Source organism: Cupressus sempervirens, chromosome 7 (assembly GCF_028749045.1).
Source record: "Cupressus sempervirens isolate cs-2001-9-10 chromosome 7, ASM2874904v1, whole genome shotgun sequence".
Lineage (NCBI taxonomy): Eukaryota > Viridiplantae > Streptophyta > Pinopsida > Cupressales > Cupressaceae > Cupressus > Cupressus sempervirens.
In genome coordinates this window covers 791,081,756-791,099,192 of record NC_143124.1, presented here as the reverse complement: position 1 = coordinate 791,099,192, position 17,437 = coordinate 791,081,756, and the positions used below count along the sequence as shown (strand labels likewise).

General features: G+C 35.6%; 1 protein-coding gene across 11 annotated transcripts in view; it reads left to right on the top strand.

Annotated features, from left to right (window-relative positions):
- LOC149549717 (S-type anion channel SLAH2-like) overlaps positions 1 to 13,967 on the top strand; it is a 36,074-nt gene extending 22,107 nt beyond the window's left edge. For 5 of the 11 annotated variants that reach the window (XM_089793006.1, XM_089793007.1, XM_089793012.1 and 2 more), the window contains 5 exons: positions 9,306 to 9,543; positions 9,638 to 10,201; positions 12,349 to 13,119; positions 13,211 to 13,242; positions 13,348 to 13,967. In XM_089793006.1, coding sequence (XP_089649132.1) covers positions 9,355 to 9,543; positions 9,638 to 10,201; positions 12,349 to 13,119; positions 13,211 to 13,242; positions 13,348 to 13,639 — 1,848 coding nt within the window. In that variant the 5' untranslated portion in view covers positions 9,306 to 9,354 and the 3' untranslated portion in view covers positions 13,640 to 13,967. Of the gene's footprint in view, positions 1 to 277; positions 757 to 4,253; positions 4,706 to 4,950; positions 5,144 to 8,091; positions 8,227 to 9,305; positions 9,544 to 9,637; positions 10,202 to 12,348; positions 13,120 to 13,210; positions 13,243 to 13,347 lie in introns of those variants that run through there. The other 6 variants (XM_089793008.1, XM_089793010.1, XM_089793003.1 and 3 more) reach the window with 6 other exon arrangements.
- Positions 13,968 to 17,437: the final 3,470 nt, after the last annotated feature.

The following is a 17,437-nucleotide window of genomic DNA, read 5'->3' as shown; positions in this document are numbered from 1 at the left end:
TCTCAAAAATGTTAATGTTTTGACAATTCTTTTGTCAATCAAAAGATTACCTTCACTAGAAAATATTCATGAGTTCGTAATGGAATCATCACATGAATCGAATGAAGTACAATAAATTAGTGGCCAGTGAATGCCTTCCTAGGTTCAATTCACAGGATAAAATCTGACGAATAAATGACATCCACATATTTTGGGTCCTCCACTGGGAATGCCTTTTGGAGTCGTTTGTCGTTTATCCAAGCGTGAAATATGTACATCGGTCCGCCATTTAATAGCCAGCTCACGAATGCCACCAAAAGAGTGGTGAACTCCACAAAGGACAAACTTCTGTCAATTTACGGTCTCGGGCGTGGACACAAGTCACTATTTCCCGTTATCTCACTGAAGTTCCGGCCGCCTTAAATCATGCCGAAAATGAGGGAGAGTCGTATAATCCACCAAACAATTTTAGTCTAATTGTCCTTCGCCGTTGTGGCACGAACGGAAATATATTTATTAAAGAGAAGTCTTTTTCTATTGCTGTCATTTGAAGACCAGATATTTGTCCGGACTATGATGTTAGGTGTAAACGTGGCGAGTGGACTGGCCCTCCACATGTGAAATTATGCTAGATGGTCCATCTTATTTGGAAAAATTACACTATAAATGAACAGACCGTTTTAAAATATCTGCTACAGGGACTTCTTGATCCCCAAACTCACGGTTCCCTGAGCTTGTCGAAGCAAGCTTTGCCTGGATAATTTTCATCATCGACTGGTAAAACGCTACATTTTCATGCCTAATTTTTGCTCAGTTACGGAGCTTTTTTTTGTAATCTCTTCTGCTTTTAATGTCTGCATGTTTTATTGTTTGGCCAAGCATGGGCAATTATTCTGCGCATTTACCGTGGAGATATTTCAAATCGTTCTTGATTTTTAGCCAGGACTGTGATTCCGTGATATTTGCTTTGCTGTGTTTTATTAGTGTTCCAGTCCCGTCCTTGCATCTCACAGTTAGCTTTGAAACTTGTTTCTGCGAGTCGTTATATGCATTTGTTGATATCGCGCGTATTTAGTTTTGTTCAGATTATTTGGCTTAGGATTTATGATTTATGTAATCGATGGAAAAATTGAATTGCTTAAAAGATAGCAGAATCCCTTCATTATTTCAGTACGAAATCTTTCCACTTCCACTACTGTTTTTCAGATCTATAGGTAAGCAATAGAAGCAATGTATAGATTAATTAAGCGAGTTGTGTAGATCTAACTTGTCATCTTTTACCTCGCTTGTGGCATGCTCGACATTTTCACAGACCATAAATTCCGTTATTTTCACAGAATACATGTATCATGCGTATGATGACTTTAACTATTATTGAGTTCTCCGTTGAGAAAAAGTTCCGCTGTTTCACAGTTTCCGCCATGCTGATCAGCGATGGTTGTTTTCTTAAACTATCATATGCGAAGAAAATGTGGGGCACAGTACAGTTTCAAAATTCCTAGTTGTTCTAGCGTTCTCTGAGTGAATTTAAATAGAAAAGTAGATTTCTAAAGCTTAAATGCCAGTTAACGATGTTATATATGATTGCAAGGCAAACCCTCCAGAATCCGAGATGCTGGCAGGCCAAACAGCTTTTCATGTATTGACTTATATTCCTTCACGCGCAATTCAAATTTAAAAATACTGGGGGCTATTTATGGTCTACAGGCTGGCGTTCTTCAGACATTGAGAATGTTTTGGAGTTTTTATAAAAATGTTTCTAAAATTTATTGGCGGGTCTTCAAAAAGAGATGATTAGAGATGCTATATTTATAGAGGCTAAAAAAGTGTATAAGTCTGTGATAAGACAATTTATTTGCATTAAAAATGATAATATAATTTCATTTTTAAATTTAATTTAATTATAAAATACAAATCAATTATGTTATCACAGACTTTTTGTTAAAAGTATACGCAAGAAAGTGCTTACCCTACTGTGGGTTGTCCTAAGAGCACAATATTTTCAGTTCTCCAGGACAAGCCTGAGATTAGGGGAAAAAAAGTTTCAGGAATGGTTCAGGTTAAGTTGGTCCACTTAGTTTTCTTAAATCTTATATTACCTTTGATTTATGTCTTTTTTTTGTGCACCTCTCTATTTTCAATGTACTTCTATAAATGACTGAAGAAAATAAAGTTCAGGTTTATTGGTATTGGTGCAAGATCAATGCACCGACGATGGTCAAGTTCACACAGAACTTAAATGTCGCTCAAAGATCTACGGCTAGGAATTTCCCTCAGGTCTCAACTGACGGCTTAGATTCTTGGCCCTTCTGCTACGGTCGAAAACTTTCCGCGGACGGCATCGGCGTTTCTCTTCGCTTTTATTGCTTGCCCACAGGCAAAGTAGTACGATGTTTGAAGAGGCGCGGAAGCCTCCTTGTAAACCTGACGAATGAGGCATATTTATTATTAAGTCCTAGCCGCAACTTCCTGCATATGGTACTTCTGTTTTCTTTTGTAGCGCAGCGTATAATTACATGTCTGCGTTTGAATTTGTGGGAACTTCGAAAAACAAATCTTCTACAATGGATTTACGTTCTTACTTGAAAGGTTTGACTAGTATGAGAGGATTTGATCTTCGAGTTTCGCAAATTCTTAAAAGAACAATCTTGACTTCAAATGAAATGCTCTGAGGAAATTCTCTTTTATTCTGGTAAAGCGGGCAGATTTTTGTATTGGCAGGTGTCATCTACATTTACGCTAATACAAATTTATTTTCCTAAAATTTAGGTGAGCTTTGGTGTTGGACAAATTTTTTGTGCACAAAATGCAAATTTTCGCTTTCGAAGCTGGAGAAATGAAATTTACCAGACAACTCTCCTATGATTCTCTAAGCTATCTTGGCCTGATTGGTATGGAGGAGTTAAAGACTCTAAGGGTCCGTTTGGTTCGTGGAATTTAAGAAATCCGGATTTCTACAAACTTTGGTTTAGCCAAATCAAGGTTTTGTATATCTTCATTCCGATTTTTGAGATTTTACTGAAACCGTTTGTTTCACTCTGAAGATGCGTGTGAAGACACATTTTTATGCGTAAGCTTGGAGTTGAAGGTAATTTCAAAAAGTAGTCCAATCTATTGTTTTTACACTCCTTAAAAAACAAAACCAAGTTCTGATTTTCAAATCCTACTTTTTTTAAGAAGTCACAAAACTTGGTTTTGAGGCAAAATTGGAAGTTGCGTATGCTAATTCCATTTTGCAAATTTTGAAACAAATGCACAAATTTTCAAATCCGAGTTTTGAAAAAGCCAATTCTTGTCATCTTCCAGGAACCAAACGGACCCTAAATTCAGTTCAGAAAGCACGCCTGTCAATAAAGCACGCCTGTCAATATTGAAATATTACTGTTTGGCATGTATTAGGAAGTAAATATTCATTAAGATTACACAAATATTTAAATATTTTAATAAACATTATAATATAATATCTATAATAAGTTATTTATAATAATTTTTACTATATTTTAATTTGATATTATATGATAGTTTTATTAATTTTCCATCTAATTAAATTATGTATTGTTTTTATTTATTTATTTTTGGCATTCATTATTTTTTGTTCTCCTTGATTTTCTTGCACCCTGATGATGGATCATGTAGTACAATCCGAAACGTTGATGAGAAAAAAGCTCACACAATCATGCCCAAAAATCAAATATGACATTCTTAGTTTTTTCATAGATTATTGAATATGATTTCAAATGTTGATTTTGATAAATTTGTTTTTTCATAGATCATTGAATATGATTTCAAATGTTGATGTTGATAAATTTATACACAATCTTACTCAAAGACATAAATATAGTATCATCAATTGTAAAAATCTATTATAGTTCACTGTATTAATCTATTGTATTATTCTTTTCATTAAAAACTTATGATGCACCTCACCATAGAAGACAAAACCTAAATTGACATCGAAGTCATGTCTATCTGTAAGGACAACTAAGGGGCACTTTGTTATAAAAGATTAAAGCTAAAGTGACCCTAAAGCGAGATATACATCGGATTGAAAGGTTGACTTAATGACAAGAACTATTTCTGAAGTTCGATGTAGATAAAGTAAGAGAAACGAGCACAGAGACCTCAAAAAGTTCCGATTTGATAAGCGCAGCCTCAATACAAGATTAGTATGGCGGATGTACGGGCTATATCTGGATCCTTCAATAGTAGAAATCTATAATTATGTGCTGGCAGCTTGGCACCTATGTCTGCCCGATTCCCTGTTTATGCTGATCGAGTCCCCTTCTTGATCTGTCGCTCAGCATACGAGGGAAGAACAGCTGGAAAAAGAGAATTGTCATTAGGAAGATAGATGAGATTTTTAACGTCCACTAGGCTGGCAATAAATTCATTTTTGTTGGCGTGCGTAGCACTAATGTACCTGCGAGCGTTGACGTTTTAAACTCGCAATTGCCAGCTAACGACTAGCAAATATCCCTCTCTGCCTGCGAGGTCACGGGCTCAATCAGCGACCGAATACCTTCTGAAAAGATTCCGCCCACTAGATCTACAACAAGTCAGAGGCTAAATCGCATCGGCGGCTACTGACAAGCCAGGTTGCTTCGCTCCCATTCAGTTTGATTTTATTAGGCAGATGTTGTCGCTCTTGGCATTACGACTGATCCCTTTTGTCGCAATGGTGGCTGCATGTAAACACTGGCACCCCTGGCTTTGGGGCAACCAAAATGTACCCATTGCATTTTTGTTTGTCTATTACATTTACACACAACAATGTTGCATTCTAGTTTCACCATATACATATGTCCGGCCTTCCAGATCCTTCTTTTAGAATCAATGAGCGTTCTTGCAGCCTCAAGTGAAGTTCACATAATTTATTATAATGATAGCGCGCGCTATTGCTTGTTATGGAGGACAATCTATTTGTTCGGGAAATGTGTGCTATTAGTTTTGCAACTCCACGTGGCTTGGAAGGCGATTTTTTATGATTTTTGAGTTGAGAAATATTTGAACTCTATTTGAAGAAACACCTTAAAACTAAAAATGAAAAAACGAAGAAAATTTTGAAAAGTTTTTTAATTTGTAAGATTTTGCGAAGGTTTCTGCTAAATGCAAAGAAAGTTTGTAATTTTTAATAATCTAGTGGGCGCATTCCTGGATACTACAGGTACTTACTTTAGGGATTAATGTAATCTTGTTTCAGGTATTTTGTTTTGTTATGCATGAAATGTGTGGTCTGGAACTTGAATCCGCGGACCAATTTCTGGATACAGTAACATGCTTTTAACCTAAATTATATGGATATTTGGGGAAATGATCTTTTAGTCTCTGCAAAACATGTATGCGGGCTAAAACGGATCATTAAACGTAGGCAATATTTAGATTATGACGAGGTGTATTGCATCGACTCATGTAGTTACCAAGGAAGTAGAGGGGCAGTTGGCGTGACTGCTTCACCCACAGTACTTCTAGGCCTTGCAGTTCAGATGTGACCTAATAAGTCCTAGTCCCGTCGAAAGCTGCCTTATTTTTCTTAGCAGATGGCGCCAACAAGAATTTAGAGTGATTTTCGTTGAAATTGCCCTGTCGTAATTGATATCTATATTCTTCCCTGACTATCTATTAGGTCTCTTAAGAATTGGAAAAACAATCAGATGACGAATCTTTGTGCATATTCCATCATTGGATCAAGAATCCCACCAACTTGACTACAATTTTCATCATAAAGAAAGGTTGTTTGTAGCTTTAAGAAAAAAAATCTTCCTTGTTCCGTTTCCTGTTTCAGAGGATTGATGGGTGCACTCATAATGGAAGTTCACAGCAGCGACCCTTTCCATGGGACCGCATCCAATCCCAACTGTCTCGTAGATTTCCATCTTAAATCCCAGTATATTTTTAAGGGTTTCATTGGATAAAATGTTTAACCATTTCAACTTAATGCGGTTTTTTCTGTAGCGAGCATGAACTCTGGATTTAATTTGTGTCTGTTAGAAAAGATGATGTTAATATGCACAATAAAAAGTATTGGCAAAGGTGTGACGATCACAATTGTCCTACATCTTCGAGGACTATATGTCAACCCAACTTTCTTATAGGACTAATAATGTGTTTTGACGCGTCAGAGAGGAGACCTGAGCAAAGTATTTGCAAAGAGATCATCTAGTGGTGTAGGCATGACAGACCTCAGTCTTCCATCTCTGTCCTTCAGTAGCTTTGATACCACACTACTTGGATGCCTTACTATTGTAAGCTGATGCCTTTTAAAAGCTAATCCTTTGGCAAGACTTCACACATTTTTAATCTTACACGTGAAAGCTTATGATGCCAATGTTTTTTTATTTACCAAATTTTTTAAAGCCTCCATGATTGTGACTCATTAGCTATGTAAGTTCTGCATTTTCATCATCTATAGCTCTCTGCATTTCCATCATATATATAACTGCATTATATATGACAAATCATCTTCTCTCGTATGTTCTATTTCCAGCCTCCAGCTAGCTGCACTTTTTAAAACTAAAAAGTGTAGTATTGTGGCTCCTTTACTGAACCAACTATTTTGGTTTGTACGAAATTGAGATACCTTAAAATTTTTTTTTCTTAATGATTTCAAGTTTCAACAATATTTATTCTCTTCATACATTCTTTGTTGTGATGTCTTTTAACACCAGAATGCAAATGCTTGTAGCTTTAACGTTTTCTTCATGTCCCTTATTATGTCCTTTGGCATTACTGGTAAGAATTACAGTCGTTCTTCTTCCTAACTTCAGTCATAACTTGTGTGACAAAGTTATTTGCAGCTATCTCTACTACAATTCCTGCATATACCCTTCATCACACTGTTACATTTCTTTTTCTTTTATAATTTTAAATCAAACCAAGTTCAACTGCTAAAATTAGTGTACAATTCAATCAAGGCTTGAAGAAGTGTCATTACAAAACTTTTAATTGAAACCTACAGTTCTCATTCTGCTTGCTTATTTTTGAGACATCAATTTTATAATGTGTTGTTCTGCCCTGGGTTTTATGTCTTTTTAACTAAAAGTAAAAGCATCCCATTCCAGATGTGGCAATCAATTGATTGAAAGTCTCCTATGAAGTGTTTCCATCAGGCACGTGTAAACAATCAAAGTGTAATACCATTTAATTTAAAAATATACAGGCAAGAGCTAAACTTTGCCCAGCTGCTCACTTGCTCGTTCTAATCGTCCTTGTTTTCTTATTCTCCATTCCTTCTGTGAATAAACATATCTCAGCCCAGCAACATTATCTTGATTTGAGTATCTCAAGGTGTAACCCAATACCATCAAACCATCAAAAGCATTGCACATGCCTATGAAATTTGTCTGTGATAGTTGTGGTTATACCTTTACCTTCGATCTTCTTAGAAGCATTCCTTTTACTTTATCAGACTCTAATTATTGTCTCTGATACATATGGCATATGTGGGTGCAAGTGGGTGGATAAACAGTACAATGAAAAAAATCGTTACACACGAAATAACCAGAACATAAGGCACTTGAAGATTATTTTTCATTTATAACGTCATTGTTTTATGTGAAAATTAATTTGCATGAAGAGTAGTTTCACAATCTTTCCATTGTCTGGTTTCTTTGCTTTTTGGTTTTGTTTCCTTGCTACCTTTTTAAACATAAACTCCTATGAATGTACTGGATGGAAATTTCTCAATGTTGTGTTTTACAGCCATCTATGTCATCTCTAGGTCCTTTAATGACCCAAAACCAATGATAGTTCTCTTATCTTTTTCCTTTTTGCAACTTCAATGAACCCATGCATGATATTGTTGAGCTCTTCCATTGGTAGAATCTGCACATTTTGGACCTTCCATTCAGAAACATCCAAGTCAATTATACATGTTGCAAATATCATTTCCCAATCAGGTGTATTATCTCTATAAGTAGTCATGAAAGTCTTGAAGGATGCAGCTTCCTTAAATGGTTTCCCCTTGATGGAGTTGGATGCTTCGTAAGACTTATATCTTTTCCTCCAATATTTCCATTTTCAATGTTCATGTTTTCCTCATTATACTCATCTAACTTGAATGCCTCCCTTACTGCTTTGAAAATTTCATCCTGGATTGTTTGAATTACTGGACAGATGTCACCACTGACTGCAATTGAGCTTCTGGAATACCAATCAAAGTTCCATGTCCACAAAATGTCTGGAACTCTATGGAAAGCCTATTCTTCAACTAACAGCTCCAAGTTCTCAACTCACTATCAAACTTCCAAGGTGCCTATCCACCAATGGCATGCAACTTACAAAGCATTCAATTTCCTTTGTTTTGTATATTACAAGCTTCAAATTAATAGATTTTTACCAAACACATGGAAGTGTAAGAGAAAATGTCTGCTGCTGTTACTCAGTCCCCACAAGACAAAGTGATGAAATGGCCCCTCCCTACAGAGTGACCGTTAGGTAATCAGTGGGGCAGTTATGAATCATCTATTGTTTGAACTAGATCTTGCAAAACTATCAGAGTGATTATGTAACTGCTTTGCTACAAATGACAGTTTTGTTGCCAACTGTAAAATTACTGATGTCTTCATGTATTCCCCTGTTTTGTAACTTCCCTAAGATGTTCTGGATAACCCTAAGGTCCTCTTCATCATTGATGACGGTTGACTTCCAAATCATCATGACAAGGTAATTTGAGTCTTCGACAACTTTTAATTGAAAGATGGCTTCCCTAAGACACTCTGAATAATCCCAAGATTATTTTCATCATTGGGAACTGTTTGTTGACTTCCAAACCATCATGTCAAGAATTTTTTTGTCTTCAACAACTTTTTAACTAAACTAGATAGATTATAAAATAGACACCATTTATTTAGGTAATTGGATTGACACTATTGAATCCGGCTTTTAGTAACTTGCTAATTGTTTCTTGGATGCAAAATGTTTTCCATCTCATTGGTTAGGGGCACCTTTTAAAACAACTCCCATTTTATCTTTTTCAAAATAAGCAAACTAAGTGTGGTTTTTTTGTACATTAGATGGGGAAGAAACTAAAGCTTTCTTAATCATGTTCACCTTTCCTATGCCTCAGTTGTAGTACTGCTGCTATGGGGTTACAGGGCATAAAAATGTTAATATAAGATTTTTTGATTTTTTTAATCCTGACAAATTGTTGAACATAAAGGAAGTCCCTAGAGTTATGGATGAGATTGTGAAAATCGGTAGTTTTAATGTGACTTACAGTCTTCCCATAACTTTTCCAGTATTTAAATTATTGAAATTTTTTAGTTTCTTGAGTACTTGTTTTGGATTTTGATTCCCATTAACTTGTGGATTTGTTTCTGTATGGATAGGTATAGTTTGAGGTGACACAACGTGAATTTTCCAGATTTCAGAATACACATGAACATGGAGCAGTTCACATTTGGCACTTCAGCAGAAGCAGCTTCCCCAGAAAATCTGCCACAATTATTGCAGGGTATATCAACTGAAAAAAGTTTGTCATTTGATAAATATGATGGTGATATTGAAAACCAATGGCAAGCCACCGCCAAGGCAACCTCAGGATCACCACTCGAACAAAGTCCTATGGTAAAGAAGTCTTGTAAATACATTTTTTATGTTTAAAATGTCTAGCAACTTATTCACATAGTGATGTGTATTAATATATTGCCTTGATGTCCAGAGAACTTTCAATGCTACAGCAACTATTCCAGCCAAGAATAAATCTGATCGTCCTTCTCATCAACCAAGGTCTTCTGTTGGATCAGGGAGTCCTCTTCCATCTCATGTAATTTCCATTAGCATGCCCTCTTCACCTGCCAAATTTCAGATGGAGCAAGCTAAGAAGGTCTCTTTTCATACTCAGAAAGCTGAAGAGGATGCAGAGATGTCAAAATTACGGAACCCTTCAAATGTATCCTTAAACTTTGCTAAAATAAAGCCCCGCAAACAAGTAAAGGCGTATTCACAACCCATACCAACAGGAAATGCATATGCTGAAGCAATGGCAAAGGGAACCATTCCAAACTTTTCAGTTGACAGACATAACTTCGACAACAGAACAAAAGCCAACAGCTATGCCTATTTTAAGACAAGATCTGGAAAGATTGAACACCAGCTCTCTCGTCTTCGTGGCAAGCCAGTAGAAGGAGATGGTGGTGTTCGCCCAGGAGATTGTGAGATAGAATCTTTGCCTGTTGGTCGCTACTTTGATGCTCTGCAAGGACCCGAGCTGGAGATACTTAGGGTAAGGAAAACTACAGTGTACACTTGAGTTTTCTTGTTAAGTTCTTTCTGTACTTTTAATATAATAAAACTGATTTTATTTGCTATGATATATTTCTTGAAGGCTTTTCTTGAGGTAAGACATGGTTTCCAAAGATCAATTGGCAAAGCTCATAATTACAATTCTAAAATGCGCAGATGGATAATGGCTTGAAAAATTCAAACATTTATATCATTACTTGGTCTGGTGGGAGATAGAGAGTAGAGAGGAATGCCTTTATTACTATTCTGTAGGTGTTAAAATACGTATTGGTACCCAAATAACACGTTTCCTTTCTTTTTGAAAAATACAATTCCAATTTCTGGCTTTTCAGCTATTATTAGTGTTTGCTATTGTTACCTCTAGTTAATTGAACTCTATGATAATGCATACTCTGTTACAAGGTCACCTGCAGCTATGAAATGCATCCTTAAAGAAAAGTCAGCGGTTGGTGATATGAAGATAATTATTTATATGTGCACAGAGAAGTTTTTGTTATCCATTTTTGACATCTTAATTCTTTTTTCTGGTACATAATTCTATTTGGTTTTGTTACTTAATCCTTTTCTGAATGTTATGATTACTTTATTTCACTTCAGGCAGTTAAGTTCTGAGCTTTTTTTTTCTGCTTCACTTTGGAGGCTCTTGTTTTTGTTTTCTTGTCTCTAGTAAATTTGGTTCATGGTAGCCTTATCATATGAGAATTGATTCCCTTTTGACTAACTTGATGCTTACTAAAAATAATTTTCCAGATAAGATGCAAAACCGCAAAGAGTTGTAAATGAGTACTAAATTGTTTGAATTGTTGGGATTATAGTTGAGTTTATAGTTTTGAACAGGACAAACCTTAATATCAGATATTTTGGACCGGATCAGATTTTCTGAATAATAAGGACAACTTTTACAAGGTGTGAACAAGTTGAGCATCCAATTATAGGTTTCTGTAACTAGCTGGAATATAGGCATATCTCTTTGTAATCTGTTCATGGAGATATCTCGTCATTTGTTTTTGATTATTTTAGTTTAATGCAAACAAATAATTGACATAATGGACAGGCATCTAGTCAAATCAATGCAAGTTTATTTTCTATTTTAAAGGTAAATGTAAAGGTTATCTTTAGATCCTGGCCAAGCCATATCCAAATTTGGCATGGGAAACATATTTGTTTCCTTTTATCCTCTACATTGTTGAACTTCCAAAACTCCTAAGGTTTCATCTTGCACCTGTTGTGAAATCCCATAAGGGCATTTCTTTCCATCAACCTTTTTTTTTTGAAAATTTCATATTCCACAGTTTTCCCCTGATGAGTAGGCTAAAGAGTAAACTGATTCTAGGGATTGGAAACATTACTGGTCTAGATGACATTTTCTAAGAGGTGGGAGGTGGAGATTTTAGGCTTATTAAAGGTTTAAGCATAAAAATAGGCTCAGGAATTTCCACTAGACATATATGGTGTTTCAAACTTCCAAGGAATGTTTTTCCCAGTATTAAACCCTAAACACCATCTAAAAGGTGCAATATTCTCTAATCAGTATCTGATTTTCCACTATCTTAGTATTGTTATAACCTAAGAAACAATAATAAATGGAATGAAGCATTTGTAGTCATTGAAGTGACAGCAGTAAGACTTTTTTGGACCCTAACGCGTAGGTCAAAGTTGGAACATGAGCTCTTTTGCTGGCCACAAGCCACATAAGCAACTTACCATGAGGTTAAAGGGATTCTATTATCATAGTTTTCCCAGCTTCCCTCAAATGATTCTTTGAAGTTGAAAAATATGCTAGCGATCAATAATATAAATTTATTACACAGTGAAATACTGAAGATAAACAAAAAATGTATCAAACATTACATATACACAAGTGTACTGGTTGTGCTCATATAAAAACATCAAACTATTTTAGGCACACTGAAAAACAAATAATTATTCCACAAGCTCAAATGAATCCTGTGGTTTTTCTTATCTGGACTTTCTGCAAGTTAGAGTAGTGATTTTGCTTCTGGTGATAGTTCCATTTCTATATGAATTGTTACAAACATTTGCCATTACTACTGTGAACTTCCAAGTGCTATTAAGTTTCTCTGTGTTTCTGAATATTTATTTGCTATTATTTTTGTCCATAATCAGGAGTCAGAGGAGTTGGTTGTCCCAAGTAATAACACATGGCCATTTCTTCTACGATTTCCAGTATCGTTCTTTGGTGTCTCTCTCGGAGTTGGAAGTCAAGCCATTCTATGGAAAACACTTTCTGCAACACCATCAATGGAATTTTTGCACATTCCTGAAATTATTAATTTGGTATTGTGGTGTGTGGCACTTTTGACATTTATTATAATTTTGGCAGTATATGTATCCAAGTGCATTTATTACTTTGAAGCTGTTCGACGTGAATATTATCATCCTGTTCGGGTGAACTTCTTCTTTGCACCATGGATAGCTTGTATGTTCTTGGCGATTGGGCTGCCACCATACATGGCAAGATCAGTACATCCTGTTGTTTGGTGTGTTTTTATGACTCCTCTTCTTTGTTTGGAACTAAAGATATATGGGCAGTGGATGTCAGGAGGTAATAGGAGATTATCCAAAGTTGCTAATCCTTCAAATCATTTGTCAATTGTGGGAAATTTTGTGGGAGCACTACTTGGAGCAATAACTGGATGGAAAGAGGGAGCTTTATTTTTCTTTGCTGTGGGCTTGGCTCATTACATTGTGCTCTTTGTGACGCTTTATCAAAGACTACCCACAAATGAGACTCTCCCGCAGGATCTTCATCCTGTTTTCTTCTTGTTTGTTGCCGCTCCTAGTGTGGCATCTGTGGCATGGGAAAGAATTCAAGGAGACTTTGACAGTGTTTCAAAGATTGCCTATTTTATTGCACTCTTTCTGTATGCATCTCTTGTATGTATTACTGCTTTTCTCTGTAAAAATTTGCTCACTTTTCAACAAGAAAATCTTATTTCTGCAAACTAAAATTTGTGTTGATATACAGGCAGTGAGGCTCAATTTCTTTCGTGGATTCAGGTATTGCAATTTGCTTTGTCGGAAAATTGCGTTGTTTCATAGTTTCTTTTCTGATGAATGTTATGATGCCAAGTGCCTAACATGGCTTTTTGCCATTTCGTATAGATTTTCTATTGCTTGGTGGGCCTATACATTTCCAACAACTGGAGCTGCTATTGCAACAATTAAATATTCAAACAAGATCAGACACCCATTTACCCAATCTTTAGCCGTCATATTGGCTGTTATTTCATCTCTAACAGTGTTTAGCATGCTGGTGTCTACCTTGTTACACGCCTTCGTATGGGGCACACTTTTTCCTAATGACATCGCCATTGCAATTACAGACAAGGGAAAGGCAAGGAAGAAGAACAAGAAATCTTTATTACAGAAGAAGGAAACCATCATCAATAAATAAGTATACAGGTGAAATTATTTAAAATGGAGGTCACAAGAGAGTTTTCTTCTTCAAGCTCAAGGATCTTACCCGGATTATAAACTCCTAACCCTGTTAGGCTGTTCTCATTGGAGGGGTGAAGAATGTCAGGTTAAAACATGTGCTTTAAAGTAGTGTCTATTCTCCATCACATGAGTTAGTTTAGTCTGAGCTTAATTTTCAACGACCAAATGACATTATGCAGTTTTCTTTGAAACTAGAGTGCACCAGTCATGAGCAGACACTATTTATGGGATTGTTAAGATGCCAATTTTGATATAAGTATCGAATACAATTGTTGAGAAATAAATTCCGTTGTTCATAAGCTAAATAAGTGCAATTAACAAGCATTAATCTAATCTTTAGATTAGATCAAAGTTGGAACAGGTAATTGTAATAAATAAATAAATGAAAATTAAGTTGCATGGAAGAATTATGTTGTAAAATTTAAATTGTTGAATTTGGAAATATATTTTTGGTGTTTACAAAGAATTCTCAGACACCATTCTCTTCATTGATTTCTGGTGTAAGTAAAGACTCAATTAGAAGCTGATTCATTTTGTTGAACACTATAATGTAGTTGATGAATTTGATTTTGGAGTGATCCACCTAAGTCCCATTTTTTTTTCATATAGAACAAACCAAATTACTTCTCATTCACTTTGAATGGATGCGGAATAGGAAAATGAGCTTCAAAAGCTTTGGATAGATCTGTCTGTTACATAACCACGTATTCACCAACAATTTTTTTAACAGGAGACTGAGTTTATTAGTACAGTACGGGTTTCAGTTTTTGATATTATCATCCAACTCAAGAATCAGCTAGGTTGTAACCAACTATATCTATCAATCACAGCCATGACCTCTTTTGAAAAAATGCATCAATAGGTGTCACTCTTGAAAGAGATTCAACAAATCCTCTGTATGAGGAGACTTCGCTAACTTCTTTTCCACCTGTTTTTGAACAATGGAGAGATGATTTATAAAGCGGATTTCAGTGAGCAGCTTTCACCAGAACAAACTAGAGCAAACTAAACAGATAAATGTCAATGCATGTTCCATTTCCATGAGTCAAATTCTTAGAACAGTATTGCTAACCATTACTATATGACCTACCTGAAAACAGTTACTTCACTAACATATAAAATCTTCCAAATGCTATTGTTCACTTGAAACTCAACCTTATTTGATACTAATTTTGTAGTTGGGTTAGAGTATGTATATCAAGGCCTTTTAAGCTGGACATTCGTATGCCAAAACCACAGACCTTTACCTAATATGAAACCTAATCTTCCACAGATTTGTGTAACAAAACGAGAAATCCATGGGTGCTACGATAAATTTTGGTTAGACCTTGAGATACATTCCATTTTAAGTTCATACATGCAGTTTAACTAAACTCGAACAAAAAGAGTTAATTTACAATTCAGAGCATATTTGGAATGCCTTTCTTCTCCAGATAACAAATCTTTACCCTAAAAAGATGCTTACAACAAAAACGTATCTTCCTATGCTCTGTAACGAGTAAACATTCACTCGAATTGAAATTGTCATTTGGAATTCTTTAGCCAAATCCAACATATTTCTTCGAGACCAGCAGGCAGGAGCTATTGTACCAAATGAGATAATATAATAGAGTCATTAGGGGCATGATTTCGTGTGGACGTTTTATTCATCTTGGTTCAGAGTGATTATTCAATCTAGGAAGGGAAGATTGGAGCCAAATGTTAAAAAAGAAAGGAATAAAGTTGTGCATGTTAATCACATTAAAAAAAAAAGTATTCATAGTGAATTTGCAGTTTCTGTATATAGTTTTTCATATTAATTAACAATAAAATAATGTGTTGTGGCTTACAAAACCATACCTCAAAAGTACTACCAACATACTAATACTAAATCAATAGAATAAAATATTACTAGAGAAAATCAGTAGAATGTAAGTTATAACTCAGTCTAACAACTCATTCACAAAAGAACTAATAGTAAATAATAAGTAAACAAAACGTTCACATTAGAACCAAAGTTCGATAGGCTAGAGTAATGCCTAAAAAACTATAAAGTAATAAGATGTTCATGTTGGAATTATAGTTCACTTTGCTAATAAACACAAAAATAAGAAGAGTTTTGCTAAAAGCCCCTACAAGTAAAGAATTTAACATTAACAACAAAATGGATCTAGAGAGAGCTATGCATGACTAACATTTATCAGTCATCCATAAGGAACTTGAATTGCTCCTTATAGTTTCTTTTATTTTCAGTGTCCTTTCCCAACACCTTTTGTTTTTTGAAATATGGGAGTTGTTGAGCTATGCATTATATAGAAGCTATATCTTAAGTTACTCCCCATCTTCCTTTCCACATCATAATTATTGCTTCACAACCCTCCTAATTCAATCCATTGTGTGATAAATTTAGTGGCCATATTTTGACAACCACTATATTTTCCTCCTCTGACATTATTGTTGTGATGGGGAGCCTAATCAAGCTTAGGGGTTTATTTGGTGTAGTTTTCTTCCAAATTATTTCTACGGGGGTTTAGGGGCAGCGCTCCTGCGGGGTCCTGGGGCATCGCCCCAAGTGCGCTCCTTGTTGTAGTACAGTGTGGGGTCGAGGGGCAATGCCCTTGCAGGGGTTTTTGAGGACAGCGCCCTCGAAGCCAAAAATGACCTTATATTGTAAATGGCATCGGCTACTAATTTTATATTATTCTAGCCCTAATTTTGTAAGTGGCAAAAAGCTTGTATAAAAAGGCTTAGGGTTAGTGCTTTTTATAATGTGTGATGCAAAAATTGGTTCTTGCGACGGTATTGAGCTATAAGGGATTGCAGATTGTAATCAATTGTAATCATTGGGTCATAATAATATTGAACTTCTTGTTGGTGGACGTAGCCCGAGGATTGGATAAACCACGTTAAATCTTGGTGTCTTGTGTTATCTTTTATGCGATCTACTATTTTCAAGTATTGGTTATGTTCGTATGTAATTGTTATTTCTGTCTAAGGTTAATCCTAACAAGTGGTATGAAAGCTAGATGGTTGTCGTTTTTTTTAAGCTAGACTATCGTCATTTTTTTTGGCGATCCTCTGCAGGAAGGTCTCACGGTTTGTATTCAAGTTGTAATCACTGGATTATAATAATATTGGACTTGCTGTTGGTGGACGTAGCCCAGGGATTGGGTGAACCACATTAAATCTTGGTGTCTTGTGTTCTCTTTTATGCGATCTACTATTTTCTAGTATTGGTTATATTTGCATGTAACTGTTATTTCTGTTTGAGGTTAATCCTACCAAGTGGTATCAGAGCCAGACGGTCATTTTTTTTAGCTAGACCATTGTCAATTTTCTTTTTTTTGCAATCCTTTGCAGGAAGGTCTCATGGTTGAGTGGGAGCTATGACAAACGAGGGTAAGCTAAAGGTGGAGAAGTTTAATGGGCAAAAATTTTAGATATGGAAGATGCAAATGGAAGACTATCTTTATTAGAAGGATTTATGGAAGCTATTGGAAGGAAAATCCAAGAAATAAGGAACTATGTCAGATGAGGACTGAGAGATTTTAGACAGAAAGACACCTGAAAGCATTCGATTATGCTTGACACCATCAATGACATTTAACATTACAAAAGCAAAGAAGATGGAATAGTTGATGGAAACCCTAGCAAAATTGTATGAAATGCCCTCCAATTCAAATAAAGTATTTCTCATGAAGCGTTTGTTGAATATGAAAATGACATAAGGTGGATCTATTGTAGATCATTTAAATGAGTTTAATACTGTTACTAG